This window comes from Kogia breviceps, chromosome 9 (genome assembly GCF_026419965.1).
Source record: "Kogia breviceps isolate mKogBre1 chromosome 9, mKogBre1 haplotype 1, whole genome shotgun sequence".
Taxonomy (NCBI): domain Eukaryota; kingdom Metazoa; phylum Chordata; class Mammalia; order Artiodactyla; family Physeteridae; genus Kogia; species Kogia breviceps.
In genome coordinates, this window is record NC_081318.1 from 5,360,224 (window position 1) to 5,377,029 (window position 16,806).

At 39.3% G+C, this 16,806-nt stretch overlaps 1 protein-coding gene across 18 annotated transcripts in view; it reads left to right on the top strand.

Annotated features, from left to right (window-relative positions):
* Positions 1-16,806, top strand: part of KMT2C (lysine methyltransferase 2C) — a 289,703-nt gene that overhangs the window by 208,216 nt on the left and 64,681 nt on the right. For all 18 annotated transcript variants that reach the window (XR_010842029.1, XM_059074147.2, XM_067041769.1 and 15 more), the window contains 5 exons: positions 2,410-2,475; positions 3,461-3,673; positions 10,024-10,152; positions 11,579-11,698; positions 14,554-14,684. Coding sequence is in view for 17 of the 18 variants with exons in the window: in XM_059074147.2 (XP_058930130.1) it covers positions 2,410-2,475; positions 3,461-3,673; positions 10,024-10,152; positions 11,579-11,698; positions 14,554-14,684 (659 nt within the window). In the remaining variant the exon portion in view is untranslated. The remainder of the gene's footprint in view (positions 1-2,409; positions 2,476-3,460; positions 3,674-10,023; positions 10,153-11,578; positions 11,699-14,553; positions 14,685-16,806) is intronic.

The following is a 16,806-nucleotide window of genomic DNA, read 5'->3' on the forward strand; positions in this document are numbered from 1 at the left end:
TGTGTTAAAACAATCTACTTACATAAAGGAAGTAAATTAAGAATATATTTTGGCTATAAGATGTAATTTTTGCTTTCAAGACTCATAATCTTGGGGACTTCCCCGGTGGCGCAGTGGTTAAGAATCTTCCTGCCAGTGCAGGGGACACGGGTTCGATCCCTGGTCTGGGAAGATCCCACATGCTTTGGAGCAACTGAGCCTGAGTGCCACAACTACTGAGCCTATATACCACAATTACCGTAGCCCGCGAGCCTAGAGCCCGTGTTCCGCAACAAGAGAAGCCACCACAGTGAGAAGCCCGCGCACCGCAACGAAGAGTAGCCCCCGCTCGTCGCAACTGGAAAAAGCCTGTGCACAGCAAGAGACCCAACACAGCCAAAAATAAATAAATATATAAATAAATAAATTTATTTTAATTTTTTTTAGGTGTCCCTTAAAAAAAATTTTTTTTAACATCTTTATTGCAGTATAATTGCTTTACAATGTTGTGTTAGTTTCTGCTGTATAATGAAGTGAATCAGGTATACGTATACATATATCCCCTCCCTCTTGCGTCTTCCTCCCGCCCTCCCTATTCCACCCCTCAAGGTGGTCACAAAGCACCGAGCTTATCTCCCTGTGCTATGCGGCTGCTTCCCGCTAGCTAGCTATTTTACGTTTGGTAGTGTATATATGTCAGTGCTACTCTCTCACTTTGTCACAGCTTACCCTTCCCCCTCCTGGTGTCCTCAAGTCCATTCTCTACGTCTGCATCTTTATTCCATCTTGCCCCTAGGTTCTTCAGAAACTTTTTTTTCTTTTCTTTGTTTTTTAAAAATTCCATATATATGTGTTAGCATACGGTATTTGTTTTTCTCTCTCTGACTGACTTCACTATGTAAGACAGACTCTAGGTCCATCCACCTCACTACAAATAACTCAACTTCGTTTCGTTTTTGGCTGAGTAATATTCCATTGTATATATGTGCCACATCTTCTTTATCCATTCATCTGTCAATGGACACTTAGGTTGCTTCCATGTCCCGGCTATTGTAATTAGAGCTGCAATGAACATTTCGGTACATGACTCTTTTTGAATTATGGTATTCTCAGGCTATATGCCCAGTAGTGGGATTGCTGGGTCATATGGTAGTTCTATTTTTAGTGTTTTAAGGAACCTCCATACTGTTCTCCAGAGTGGCTGTATCAATTTACATTCCTACCGACAGTGCAAGAGGGTTCCCTTTTCTCCACACCCTCTCCAGCATTTATTGTTTGTAGATTTTTTTGATGGTGGCCATTCTGACCGGTGTGAGGTGATACCTCATTGTAGTTTTGATTTGAATTTCTTTAATGATTAGTGATGTTGAACATCTTTTCATGTGTTTGCTGGCAATCTGTGTATCTTCTTTGGAGAAATGTTTATTTAGTTCTTCTGCTCATTTTTGGATTGGGTTGTTTGGTTTTTTTGATATTGAGCTGCATGAGCTGCTTGTATATTTTGGAGATTAATCCTTTGTCAGTTGCTTCGTTTGCAAATATTTTCTCCCATTCTGAGGGTTGTCTTTTCATCTTGTTTATGGTTTCCTTTGCTGTGCAAAAGCTTTTAAGTTTCATTAGGCCCCATTTGTTTATCTTTGTTTTTATTTCCATTTCTCTAGGAGGTGGGTCAAAAAGGATCTTGCTGCGATTTATGTCATAGAGTGTTCTGCCTAGCTTTTTCCTCTAAGAGTTTTATTTTATAGTGTCTGGCCGTACATTTAGGTCTTTAATCCATTTTCAGTTTATGTTTGTGTATGGTGTTAGGGAGTGTTCTAATTTCATTCTTTTACATGTAGCTGTCCAGTTTTCCTAGCACCATTTACTGAAAAATAAATAAAATAAATGAATTTATTTTAAAAAAGAGTCAGGGCTTCCCTGATGGTGCAGTGGTTGAGAGTCCACCTGCCGATGCAGGGGACACGGGTTCGTGCCCCGGTCCGGGAAGATTCCCACGTGCCGCGGAGCGCCTAGGACTGTGAGCCATGGCCGCTGAGCCTGTGCGTCCGGAGCTTGTGCGTCCGGAGCCTGTGCTTCGCAATGGGAGAGGCCACAACAGTGAGAGGCCCGTGTACCACACACACACACAAAAATTTAAAAAGGCTCATAATCTTGTAGTTATTAGCAATACATAGCAATCCAGTACATTGGTTCTTTATCTTTACCAGTTTTCCTTCCATGATGTTGTGTATTTCCTCCATTTCTCTTTGTTGTTTTAAAGACAGCTTTTAATTCTATTTAATTTAATTCTATTTAGTTTTCAAGCATTTATTTTAGTAAAATGGGTACAGTAGTAGAAACTTTAATCATATGTAAATCTTTAAATACACCTTACCTTTTGTGAAAAAATCACGAGTTTTTGTTTTTGTTTTTGTTTTTTTTCCATTTCAGTGCCTTCCTCAGACTGCTGTGAATCTTCACTTGTAGCACAAATTGTCACAAAAGTGAAAGAGCTAGGTAAAATCTGAAATGCTTTCCTTGACTGTTCTTTACAAAAAGCAAAGAAATGCTTTTATATAACTGAATTGTGACACGTTACATGATTCCTGCCTTACTCATGTGGGTGTTCAGTATAAATCTCCTAATGTTGGTAATCATTTCTGTAATTACATACAAAATGTCTGTCTTTCCCAGCTTTAGTGGGACAGTATTCCTACAGATCTCACCAAACTGGCAGTGAAAATAACCACTTTTGAAATAACCATTAACTACATACTTCCTTTGGTTTCGTTGGTACATTGTGTTTAGTTATCAGTTAGACTAGACAGTAAGGCCTAGTTAGCAAATAGAGATTCCTTCAGAATTCATTCTCTTACTACTTTTTTCTGTAATAGATCAGCCTAGAATAGTGACTAACATGATATTCTTATTAAACTCTCATTCTCTTGCCTACTTCTATTTGATATCATCTGATACAAAAACATTTGGATCGTACAGAAATTGTTCTAATGAACAGCAATTTTGTACACTTAAATTTTTGCAAAATTTCTGCTTATTTACTACCTCTCCTTGTAAGTGATTATACCAATATGTTGGTTTCCAAATGGGCTTATGGATTATTTTTGTTTCTCTTCTGTACATTGATCCTCACCTTTTAGTGTGAAAGCATACTCTAGGAAAAGGCTCATAGTCGAGTGACTGAAGCATTGCTTTTAGCTTCCGTGCTTTCTTTTTAAATCCCTGTATTGATACATGAAAGTAGAAATGCCAGGAAGACCATTAAAAAAAAAAAACTTACAACCTTTCTCTCTATAATTCAAGGAAGTTTGACCAGCTATGCTTACTTTTAACTGAGTACTGTTAATTATTTGTGCATTTCATAGGTAATTGGTTTATAGAAGTCACATTCCCTTGACGTGGTCCTTATGGAACAATAATCAACTTATCAATCAACATTAAAATGAGAGTTTTAATTTGTATCCTTGGGATATTGTAATTTTAGATCCACCCAAGACCTACACCCAGGATGGTGTATGTTTGACTGAATCAGGGATGACTCAGTTACAGAGCCTCACAGTTACTGTTCCAAGAAGAAAACGGTCAAAACCAAAGTTGAAGTTGAAGATCATAAATCAGAATAGCGTGGCCGTCCTTCAGACCCCTCCAGACATCCAATCAGAGCATTCAAGGGATGGTGAAATGGATGATAGTCGAGGTAATACTTACATATTTTCCATGGAATATGTTTGCAAAAATAAAGAATATAAAAGAGCTTTTAAAATTACTTGATTTATCTCAGGGTAGATCCTGCTGACTTAGAAGGTAACCCTTGGTGTGACACTGTCCTATCTGAGTGGTGTTCTCAGACCTTGCCTTTTCAGGTTCTCTTCGTTTCATGTATCCTTTTAGAACAGACCTATATTACAGAAATTTCCAGGAGCACCATATCTTTGAAGGTCACAGATCTTTTCAGGGTTTGACAGATAGCTACATAAACCTCTTCGGTTGCTGTGAACTTGGAGTCCATGGTGAAGCTAAAGTAGAACTCCATGCAACTTAGAAATGAAAAACCATCATTAATGTTCAAATATAAGCTTATATTCACAGATGCTCATCATAAACCATCTGTTTATAAACATTTTCTTGATCAGGTTTTTCTGCCTGAATTTTCTCGAGATGAAAAAATAATTTTAGTGGCGTTAAATTCAACATGAGATTTATCTTTGCTTATCTCTGAAGAACATCACCATAGGCTTGTTTGTTTTTAGGGTGGTTATTTCTTTTCAGTTGATTCAAAAATAAAGTAAGAATTGCTTTTGTTCCATCACATCTTATCATTCACCGGTATTTATTGAATGCCTGCTGTGTGCCAGATGTTGGAAGTCATGTCAGTGAGAAAAGCAGATAAAATTCTCTGCTCATGGAACTTACATTTTAATGTTAGGAGAAAAGATCATTAGAAATACATAACATAATAAGTTAATAAAGATGTGTTTGGCAAGTGCTGTTGAGAGGACTTGGGAGCCCAGACAGTGGGCTGAGGGCCCAGATGAACTGGAAGCCATATTTAAGCACCGGCTTTAACGAGTTGAGTGAGCCACTCGATTTATCTGAGGGAAGAGACAACGGGAAGGACCCCGGGTGGGATGTGCCTGAACGTGGTGGAGCGCAGTGTGTCCAGCGCAGTGAGCAGAGGGATAAAGGCCTGTGATGAGATCAGAGACGTGAGGAGAGGTGGGATGACTCAGTAGGTCCTTTAGGACCATAAAGGTGATGGTTAAGGCGTTTACTGTAAAAGGAGTGGGAGGTTGTTGGAGGTATCTGATGAGAACAGTGGCAAAATCTTACTTATGTTTTCAAAGGAACTCTCTGCTGTGATGTGAACAGGCTTTCAAGCCCCCGAGTTGTAGCAAGTAGTTCAGGCGGGAGGCTCTTGCAGTCGTCTAGGTGAGAGACGATGGTGGCTTAGGATGGGTCTGTGTGTGCTCCTGTCATTTTATCAGCTAATCCTCGCATTTCTTTTGTAATAGTGTGTTTTGGGGTCTGTGGTTGGAGAAAAGCTTTCTGACGCTTATGTGTAACTCAATTTTCAAGTACCATTGAACAGAAGTTCATTTTGAAGTTTTAAGTGATTTGAGGCTTGTGGAGAAGTAGTCTGTGTCTCTGGAAGGAATTGACCTGATTACCATCAGCCAAAGTACCGTGAAGACTTGCAGTTTCTGAGGATATCAGAAAATGCCTGAAAAATGGTTCCATAGTCCCTTAAATCTGAGAAATGCTGCATTTCACAAAATTTGAAAGGTTTCTTGGTAGTTACACACTAATTCCCAAAGTATGAAATTATAGAGGGAATAAATGTTTGTTTAAAAACAAAACATCAATAGAAAGACCTGAGAAGATTTTCCGTATGACTGCCGTTCTGTGAAACAACACTGTGAGAAATGGTAGATGTTTCTGTAGCTGTAGTTTCCCAGCTGAGGCTGCCAGCACGGATATCCCCATAGATGTAACACTGTCCATCATATTATACACGTAATACATATGTAATTTTAGATTCACCAGGAGTCAACAAAGTCCAAATGAACTTGTGATGCTCCTGAAATATTTCAGCAATACTCACCTTTTGGGGGGTTGTTTTTGTTCATTTTTAAACTCTTCTGATACATGTTTCTTAAGGAAAATAAGTCATAAACAATCACCTTAGCATATCAGAAACAAACTTGTGCAATAAAAGCAGGCTCCTGGGGTCTGGATAGCCTGTTAGTGCAAAAACCCCCAAATCTAAAGAAAATAAAACTGCTCTCTGTGTCTCAAGAGTGGGAGTGCAGGGGGGGAAAAAAAAGTGGGAACACAGGGACTTCCCTGGTGGAGCAGTGGTTCAGAATCCCCCTGCCAGTTCAGGGGGAAGATCCCACATGCCGTGGAGCAAGTAGGCCCTTGCAACACAACTGCTGAGCCTGCGCTCTAGAGCCCGTGAGCCACAACTGCTGAGCCTGTGTGCCACAACTACTGAAGCCCACGCACCTAGAGCCCGTGCTCCACAACAAGAGTAGCCCCACTTGCTGCAACTAGAGAAAGCCCGCACACAGCAATGAAGACCCAGTGCCCACAAAAATAAATAAATTTATTTAAACAAAAAAAGGCGAGTGGGAGCACAGTGCTTCCCTCTCGGTTGCTGCCCCCCTGTGGACCCTCATAGCACGGTGGCGACATCGGGAGGTGGGGAGTGGAACCGCGCCCAGGGTGTGGGGTAGAACTGCCCAAGAATAAGGGTGTTTCTCTTTTCCCTGTCCTGCCAGTTCACTTCTCCAGAGGCAGCCATTCTTTGTGCCCTTCCAGAGGTGTTTTGTTCATGTACAAGCACATGGATATATATTTTGTGTTCCTTTTGTCTTACTGTTCTTGCTTTTATGTTATTCATTTTTCATGGCCTCATGTTTCATATTCCTTCATATGGATGTAAGTAACTCAGTTCCCAAACTGATAACACCTTTAGGGGTTTTGTTTGTTTGTTTTTTCAGTCTTTTATTGTGTGTTTCCTGAGACTTCATGTATTCCTCGTTTCTCTCCTTCATTTTTGGTGGGCATACCTTCTAGTGTTTCTTGAGAGAATGCATGGAAGGTAAATTTGAGAGGTTATGTACTTCTGAAAATGTAGCCTCCCACCTGACTGATCTCTTCCAGGTTGGAATTCAATTTTCCTTCAGCGTTTTGAAGTCATTGATCCAGTGTCTCTTTGTTCCTGGTATACAGGGAACTTGATACTTTTTATATGATCCGTGTCCTCTCTGGAAGCTCTTGGGATTTTAGGAAATTCTTTGTCTGCAGTGTTCTGAAATTTGGTGAAGATATGTGTATTTCAGTATGTTATGGATGTTTTTCCTTTCTTTTGTCAGGCACTGAGTGGTCCCTTTCGTCTACCATCTCGTACCCCTCAGCGTTAGGAAATGTTGTTGAAACCACTGATTCTCCCCCTGGGTGCCCCCTCTTCTTTTTCTTGACCCTGCTATTCAGATGTGAGACCCACTCAGCCCATTCTCTCTGTCTTTTCTCTCCTACTTTCCAGCTCATGTCTTTGCATTTTACTCTAACGTTAAATTTTTAATTTTATTTTTCTATCCCTTTACTGATTTTCATTTTTGTTTTGTTTTCAAATATCATGGATTAATTTCCAAGAGCTTTCTTTCCTTCCTTTGCATGTTCCTTTTCATAGCATCCTGTTCTTGCCTCATGAATGTTTTATCTTACCTGTTGGAGGATTAAAAAAGTTTTTCTAATTTTTTTTTTTTCCTGCATAGTCTTTCAATTCCCAGTTGCATTTTGTGGTCTCAGGTCTCTCTCTTTCATGTGATAGATAATCCTTGGTTGTCCATGTGTGATTAAAAGTGAGGACTAAAAGTGGTGATTGGAAAAATAAATTAATAATTAAAAAAAAATAAGGAATGAGAGATTAAAAATGATGAAAATCTTCGAGTTTGTGGGTGGTATTTGTTGACTAAGCTTTTGTGATCTGTGCTCACTATTTGGAAAATCCCCTAGTGTCAGTACCTTTAGACATTTCTCTTGGACTGGTCAGGTTTCCCAGAAGAATCTTCCTGTCTGCTGCTTGGACAGTAGAGGTTGAGCTGCTGGCTTTCTGGGAGTTTAGTGGAGAAAGGCCCCAGGGGGGAGAGGGGTCAGCATTTAACATGCCTGTAGTCACTTAATCCTGTTTTCAGCCCATGACCCCAGTGTTGAGTTTGAGTGTCTGAGTCCCAAATCCTGTGAGTGTGAATGGCAGCCTCACAGTGTGTGAAGTTGGGAAGGTCACAGGGATTACGGCTTCCGTAGTTAATATGAATATAAAACTCTCTTTGCTTTAGCTGCCTCCCACCCATTTCCAAAGGTACCTGGCTCTGCCAGTTCTTCAACCTTTTGAGGATTGTGATAAAGTTGGATTTTTTTCTTGGTTCCTTCCACTTTCAACTGAGAATTTGCATTTCCTGAGTCAGTTATTATTCATCTCTCTGCTTTCTCCTTCCAAAATTGTGGCTTTTCTTCTTTCCTGTTTTTTCTGTCTTTGTGGGTTTATCTTTTAAAAATAGATTGCTTTACTGTATATAGGGTTTTGGGAGAGTGAAATTAGATACATGAATTTAGTCTACCATCTTAAACGTAAATTCCCTCTCATATATTTCAGTGGGTTTATTTTAAGGTAAATAATTGCTAGTTTGTTACCTTTGGTGTTTGCTAAGTTTCACTAAATAAATAAATAGATAAAATTTTCATGGTTTAATCTTAGCTATAGAAAGCAGTTATCAGATTGTTATAGAATTGACCTTAAACATTGACCTCATATTATTGAAAACAAATACACTGCTCATGGTATTACAGAAATATGCATAATACTTAGAATATTGAAGAAAAGTATTAACAATTTATTGTTAAAGGTATTTGATAACTTTTTTTCCCCTAAAGCACAGCGTAAAGCATATACAGCTTGAAAAGTTTTGATTATCATGATTTTAAAACAGCATTCTTCTCTAAGAACTGAGCTTTTGTATGCATTACTCAGTTTCATTGTTTACTTCATTTGGTGAAAAATTTGTTGAACACCTATTACGTACCATGCTAAGGATGCAGCTGTTAGTAAGAGTCTTAGATAAGGAGAATATAGTCTGTCTAGCAAGGAAACAGACATTAAAAGAACCAATTAAAATGAAGCATAATGTTAACATACGGGAGCATGTATAACTGTGGGAATTCTCTAAGAAAGTGATGGTTATAATAAATCCTGAGGGCTTCCCTGGTGGCGCAGTGGTTAAGAATCCACCTGCCGATGCAGGGGACATGGGTTCGAACCCTGGTCCGGGAAGATCCCACATGCCACGCAGCAACTAAGCCCGTGAGCCACAACTACTGAGCCTGCGCTCTAGAGCCCACAAGCCATATCTACTGAGCCCTTGTACCACAACTACTGAAACTCACACGCCTGGAGCCAGCCCGTGCTCCACAACAAGAGAAGCCACCACAATGAGAAGTCCGCGCACCACAACAAAGAGTAGCCCCTATTCGCCGCAGCTAGAGAAAGCAGCAACAAAGACCCAACGCAGCCCCCCCCCAAAAATAAAAAATCCTGAAAGATGGGTAGGTGGAAGGTGGCAGAGGTGGGGAGGCAGTGGAGAGGGAGCTTGATGTGCTCAGGTAGCTGAACGTAGCTTGCGTAGTGGGAGTGAGATGAAGCGGGGGGGCTCACAGGACACTGTTACAATGGACCTTACAGTTTGAATTTCAGTTTGAGGCCACTGGGGAGACATTAAAGGATTTTTAAGCAGAAAATTGATACTTTTCAATTGATAAATTGATATTTATAGAAACATCATTTAGGCTGCAATTTAAAGAACTGATTGGAGAGGAAGGTAAGCATGGAGGCAAGGAAGGAACAGGAGGGGAGGGAATGCAGTAAGTCAAGATTGGACTGAGGTGGTTGGTAGTTGAGAGAAATAAAATGCCCTTGGGAGATACTGAGGAGTCATGATTGAACGAGAACAGAAATTAGGAATTGTCAAGGCTGTCTACTAGGGATCTGGCTCCTGCACGGTATGTTTCCATGTCTTTTAATGATGATAGGTAAATCCTGGGAAAGGGAGAAGGTTCATCTTAAATTAGTAGTTCAATTTTGTATATAAAGTTTTCAATAACTAGGTAATATCTAATTACAGATTAGTTGGAGCTCAAGAGAGTTTTAGGCTAGAGAGAGACAGCCTTGGGGTCCTGGACCTGAAGACATAATTAAAAGCAAGGGAATGATAGGTTAAGTGCAGATTGATTTATAATTGTCTTTGGGAGTGTTCTCTGTGTGTTTCCCCTTCCCTGATTCTTACGTTTCATTTCCTGAGAACATTGCACTAATTAGTATGAGTTCTGCAGCCCTTAGGGGGCCTTTTCTGTCTCTTTACTTTCCCTGTCAACTGGGATGCATGATTAGAATGGCTCGGCAGCCACTTTGCTTTGTATTTCCTGTTACATAGGAATTGTGTATTTGATAGCTTTTTCAATTTTATCTGTACGTTTACTTTTTTCCAGAAGGAGAACTTATGGATTGTGATGGAAAATCAGAATCTAGTCCTGAACGGGAAGCTGTGGATGATGAAACTAAGGGAGTAGAAGGAACAGAGGGTGTCAAAAAGAGAAAAAGGAAACCATACAGACCAGGTATAGTGCCTGATCTAGACATCTTAGTATAATCAAAACTTAGTTAAGTTAAGAAGAATATAATATTGAGGGCTTCAAATATAATGAAATAATCAGGATGAATTATAACTTCTTAAGAACTCTGTAAGCTGAAACTTAGAGAGTTTTTTAGGCTGCGCCATGTGGCCTGCGGATGTCAGTTCCCTGACCAGGGATCGAACCTGGGCCCTGCTGCATTGGGAGCACAGGGTCTTAACCACTGGACTGCTCGGGAAGTCCCCAGAACTTGTAGGCTTTTTTAGGCAGTTATTAATGTCTGTTTACCAGTGAATGAGGTAGTATATTGAATCAGTTCAATCTTTTTTCTTCTGATTGCTTATATTTTATTGATAAGAGTGATCTAAATACCTTTTGATGTGTGAGGAAAAACTTTGTTTTCTGCTAGACCTTAAAAGGTAACCTTCCTTACAGATGAGCCACATTTATAACAACAGCCTAGATTAGCTTCGTCCAAATCACCGTATGAAAATGATTTCATTTCTTCGTAATTATGAGGCTTATAAGTGCACTTACTTTTTTAGACACTGCCAAATTCCTTCCAGGAACTTACACTTAAATGTTGTTTTTTTGTTTGTTTTTTCTTTTTCTGCCTTACATGGAAGTTATCCATGTAAGGGACCCATTTGAGGGGCCCATTAGGTCACAAAGTATATTGCTAGACAACTATCATATGACAGAAGCTGTTAGCTATGTGTCAGGCACTATTCTCAGCACTTACATCTATTTATTTAGTGCTTATCACATGTGTATAGGAGACACTATATACATTATCCCTTTTTTACCAGTGAGGTAACTGAAGCAATGAAAAGTTAATTAACCTACCCAAAGTCTAGTAGTAACCAGAATTACACAGTTTGACTCTAGATTCCATGCTCTTACTACAGAGCTCATGTCTAAGAACTTTAGGAATAACTAGACACATTACCCGAGAAGTCATGTTGATTTTTGTTTGGATCATCTAGTTTAGTTTGTATCTTGTTTCTGTTCTCCCTCAGCTAACATACAGATAATTTGAATGATGATCTATGAGTTACTAACATTAAGGAAACAAGCATAATTCACTATAATGTTTACCCTGACATCGTTTAGGAGAAGAAATACATGCAGTCTTCTGTACTTTAATGAATCTGTATTCCTTTTAGTTGGTGTGGTTAGTGTGGTTGTGTGGTTAGTAATGAGGTAACAGTAACTTTGATCTCTTTTATTTGCTTATTTCCAGACTCTTGTATTTTGCGTTAAAATGAGATTATTGATTTAAGTTAACCCATATTGAATTTGAGAAATGCCTCACTGTTTTAAGAGTAAGCAACTGCACCCTACTTACGGTGGAATTACAGGGAGAAGTTAGTAGTTATTTACAAGATTACCTAATTTCTGTTTTGGATAGGTATTGGTGGATTTATGGTACGACAAAGAAGTCGAACTGGGCAAGGAAAAACCAAAAGATCTGTGATCAGAAAAGATTCCTCAGGCTCCATTTCTGAGCAGTTACCTAGCAGAGATGATGGTATGGTACTGATTTTGTTTGATTTAACCCTCTTATCTTGATATCCCCATTGAAAAGAACTATCCTAAATAATGTTACAATGATAACCTTATTACTTCTTAGTGATGAAAGGATTTGAGTGCCTGTAAAGTTCATATCTGCAATATAGAAATTAGGTTTGATAAGAAAATTATTTAAATCCAATCAATTATATTGCTTTGAGATTACTTTAAGAAGGTCCAGGACCCCTTACCCTCTCTTACGTCAAATATAAACAGTTTAGGGACTGAATCACATAGTTATGTCTGGTACTTTCTGGCCATCTCACAAAAGGCCTTTCTTTGCCTGCATTAGCTACTTGGCATAAAATTGGAAACTTTTTAGACTATGTAGTTGAAAGTGACAGCGTATCCCAATAATTTATAACAAAGTTGTTTAGTGTTTTAGAAATATATCTTCCAATTATTAGTCTGTCATTGTTATTGAGAGTTGCAAAGAAAGCTAAAACATTGCTTAAGTCATAGCTTAAGAATTGGTCCTGATGAAGGCTTTGCAATCAGTATGGTCATGGTCTGTATACTCTCTGCATTTTAAATATTTTATATAGAATCTGAAGAAAAAAGATGTTTTAATCATATTCTTTGAATAGAGTTCTTTTATTACTATGTGATAGGGTTGTGGCCTGTGAATGAATTTCAGAAAAATTGCTGCACATTTTTAAAAGGAAGCACCATAATGGTTTTAAAGAAGTTTCTAATATGACTTAACATGGCTGTAATAAGCCCCAGTTAAGAAATGTGATATGTTCAATGAAAGTGTTTTCCATCTTTGTCTCTGTTTTGTCTTCTATGTAATTTTAGTTTTATCATTTAGTTCAGTATTTTTCATTTGTGTCATCCAGTGTCATCCACTGAGTTTTTGATTTATTATGCATTTTTCCTTTTCTAAACTAATTTTTTGATATTTTAACACTTTGTAGCTTCTTTTTACAGCTTATTCCTTCCAGTTTCAGTTGATTTAGAATATAATATTTCTAAAACCTTTGCATATCTGATTTGCTCTGTATCTCCTGGCCCTGTCTCCTAGTGCCTCATTTCGTTGTGTTTATGGTGTGAGATAGATACATATACATTAAATAGCAAATTTTTTTAAAACTTATATTCTTTACATATAAAGAATATATATTCTTTATATATATTCTTTAGAACATTCTCTGAACTTTTTGAGGACTGAAGGGAAGGTTGGTTGCTTCAGAGAATATTTGTTGCCAGGAACATGAGGTGCTACTCCCCTAGGACTCCTTTAAGCTAAATTCTTAGCTTGAAGTTTTTTGGTCCACCTATGTTACATAAATTCAGATTTCTTACATATCAGGGCTGTACTGAGTTTATGAACTCTCAGGGCAGATTTTCAGTTTTTTGCCTTTCTACCCAGCAGCTTATTCAGTGACAAGATGACAAGCAGTTTTCTTTAGTGTCAGCCTGGGGGTGGGGTGGTGAGTGGTGTGTGGAGGACCAGGGCAACGGGGGCGGGGGGGGTTTCTTGTTAAACCAGCCCTGGTGTGGAGTCCTTCAGGGTCCCCCCTTTATACCAGGCAGCTTCTGGTTAATCTCCGCACCTTGGGAAGAGGCTGTAGGCTTTGGCTTCTATTCCCCATTCCTCATAAGGCTCTGAAAACTGGAGTTCAAGGTCACTAGATTTTAGCAAAATTTTAGAGAGCTTTATTTAGTTCTTTGCTTATTTCTCTGGTTCCTATTTTATCTTAATTTTTGGTCATGGAGAATTCTTTATTTTCTGTTTTGATTACTGCTGTATTTTTTTTTAAATGTTTATAAAATGTTTACTCACTATCTTTAGTTGTTTTCAGTCCACCTCTGTAGTCTGGCAACACAGGTGCCACACTGATTGTCAGAAGGCCTGTGCCTTTTGCCTCAAGTGTGAGAGTATCATTTGATTGCTTGCTTACCTGCTTTAAGTGGTGGACTTGGTTTTTTTTGCTAATTTCGTAGTCCAACATTTTGGGTTTTTGCATTTCTTTGATTTTAAATTTGAGCATTCATAGCATATTTATGATCATATTCATAGATTCTAGTCATATATTATCACAATATGTATGTACTCCAGATACCTAATTTGCAGTAAATTCCTGAACTTGAATTGATGGATTGAAGGACACACATTTTTTTTTTTTTTTTTGCGGTATGCGGGCCTCTCACTGTTGTGGCCTCTCCCGTTGCGGAGCACAGGCTCCGGACGCGCAGGCGCAGCGGCCACGGCTCACGGGCCCAGCCGCTCCGCGGCACGTGGGATCTTCCCGGACCGGGGCGCGAACCCGCGTCCCCCGCATCGGCAGGCGGGCTCCCAACCACTGCGCCACCAGGGAAGCCCGGACACACTCGTGTTAGGTAGTGCCAGTAACTCCAGCAAAAGGTTGTGCCCACTAAATCCCCTTTAGTGGTGTTCGGGTAGCCGTTTATCCACACTCATTAGCATGAGTATGTATTTTCCTTTTTTAATCTTTAACAGAATGTCAACATTAAAAAAAACCCAAGTTTCTGCTTTGTGAATAAGAAAATACTCATTAAGAAACAATGGGAAGCATGCTGATAATAAGTAGACATGAAATGAATTTTTTATGATACTTAAAAATTAATAAACTTTGAGGTCTTTATGAAGAAGCTAATTTGTCAAGTCATTATGCTATGTACCTTTAAACTTAGTTGAATGTCAGTTATATCTCAATAAAACTGAAAGAAAAAGGAAAAAGCTTGTTTATGTGGAACTGTGTGTATGTTGGTATGTTGTAAAATTACTTTGGGTGGGCTTATCTGAAAATTCTAAATACCGCGTATTTATAAATGTGACCACTGTTTCAGGCTGGAGTGAGCAGTTACCAGATACTCTAGTCGATGAATCTGTTTCTGTTACTGAAAACACTGAAAAAATAAAGAAGAGATACCGAAAAAGGAAAAATAAGCTTGAAGAAAGTTTCCCTGCCTATTTACAAGTAATATTTCGCTTTGTATTATATATTTGTTAATGAAACGTAAAGTGATGTATCGAGTTTTTAAAAAGAGTTCTGTTGTTTTTGTACATGTTTTCATCAGTCATCATAAATGCCGTTTTTTACCTTCCAGAGGCCCTTAAAAATTACATTTATCTTCTTTGTGCTTTGATACTTTTTACAAAGTTCTTTTTTTAATCCCAGTTTTTCATTTATAAATTTCATAAGACACACGAGAACTCTTTGGCTGGGAAAAGCTCATTCTTCCAAACTTGTCATACCTGTGGGCTCTGCAAACGCAAGTCTGGTGGACAGCTTCCTTTGCTAGTACAGGTTACACTAATTATGTTCACTGAATGATGATGGGTGTCTAGCCACCAGAATTACAGCTTTCGTAATATTTACCACTTTTAGAGGCCTAGTGAACCAAATTTGGGTTTAGGGTGAATTGTTTTTGTTTTCGAAAATATACATCAGGAAAATATCCCTCATTATGAAGAAATGGTTTGATAGATGTAAATAGAAATCCTTCTAGTTCATCTTGTGAACATTAAGTCACAGAAGAGTTCAAGGCCATGTGGTACATTGGAAAGAGCCCTACATCAGAAATAGGACTGAGGTGGAATGGCTGGCTCAGCCATAGCTCATTCTAGACTCTTGAGCATGTAATTCATCCTGCCTTGGCCTCTCTTCCTTCATGTGTAGAAATTGAATTGGATCAGACTGTCATTGAGTGTCCATCTGATCTGTCCCTCCCACACAGCTATGGCCAACATAGATAGTTCTTCATTGCTTGAGTTGTAATGTTTTTTTTAACCTTAATTTTCCAATTAGCTATTACTAATTTAATTGGTTTTAAAATGCATTTCCTTTCAATTAACATACAGCTTCCTCATTTTTTTTTTTTTTTAGTAATTAGAAGTATAAAATTCAAATACTCGTTTGAGTAAAATGTCTCCTATATTTATTAAATAAGACTTTAAAGCTTAAGTACCTTAAGTATATAATAATATTTATGAGTGTGAATTTTTGTTAGACAACTAACATCATAAAGGCAGTGTCCATTTTAAAGAGTGCAGTCTTTAAAGTCTGAGTCCTGGGTTTGTTGTGGTTTTTTTGGTTTTGTTTTGTTTTGCGTTACCCGGGCCTCTCACTGCCACGGCCTCTCCCGCTGCGGAGCACAGGCTCTGGACGCGCAGTCTCAGCGGCCATGGCTCACGGGCCCAGCTGCTCCGCGGCATGCGGGATCTTCCCGGACCGGGGCACGAACCCGCGTCCCCTGCATTGGCAGGCGGATTCTTTTTTGTGGTACGCGGGCCTCTCACTGTTGTGGCCTCTCCCGTTGTGGAGCACAGGCTCCGGACGTGCAGGCTCAGCGGCCATGGCTCACGGGCCCAGCCACTGTGCGGCATGTGGGATCCTCCTGGACCGGGGCACGAAACCGTGTCCGCTGCATCGGCAGGCGGATTCTTAACCACTGCACCACCAGGGAAGCCCCAGAGTCCTGGGTTTGAATGCCACTGTGCTACCAGTTAGCTGTGTGATTTTGTTTTATTTAACATCTCTGTGCTCCAGTTTTCTCATCTATAAAATTGTGGTAATACCTGCTGTACAGAAATGTTGAGAGATGAAATAAGAATTGTGGATGTAAAGTGCTTAACTCTGCACCTTACATTTTATCTGTCTTTAATAAATGTTTTATTTTCCCCTTATTCCCTTCACATACGCATTCATTCTAGCTTTGTACCTTTTGAAAATATATAACAGGGCTTCCCTGGTGGCACAGTGGTTGAGAGTCTGCCTGCTGATGCAGGGGACACGGGTTCGTGCCCCGGTCCGGGAAGATCCCACATGCCGTGGAGCGGCTGGGCCCGTGAGCCATGGCCGCTGAGCCTGTGCGTCTGGAGCCTGTGCTCCGCAACGGGAGAGGCCACGGCAGTGAGAGGCCCGCGTACCGCAAAAAAAAAAAAAAAAATATATATATATATATATATAAATATATAAAACAGTAATTTTATTGTTCAGGAAATAGAACCATTTATTGTTTAGATTATATTTAATTGCATCCTTTGTGTTGTCTCCTATGCCCTTCACTTCCCATCTTAATAGTCCTTCCTGGTAGTAT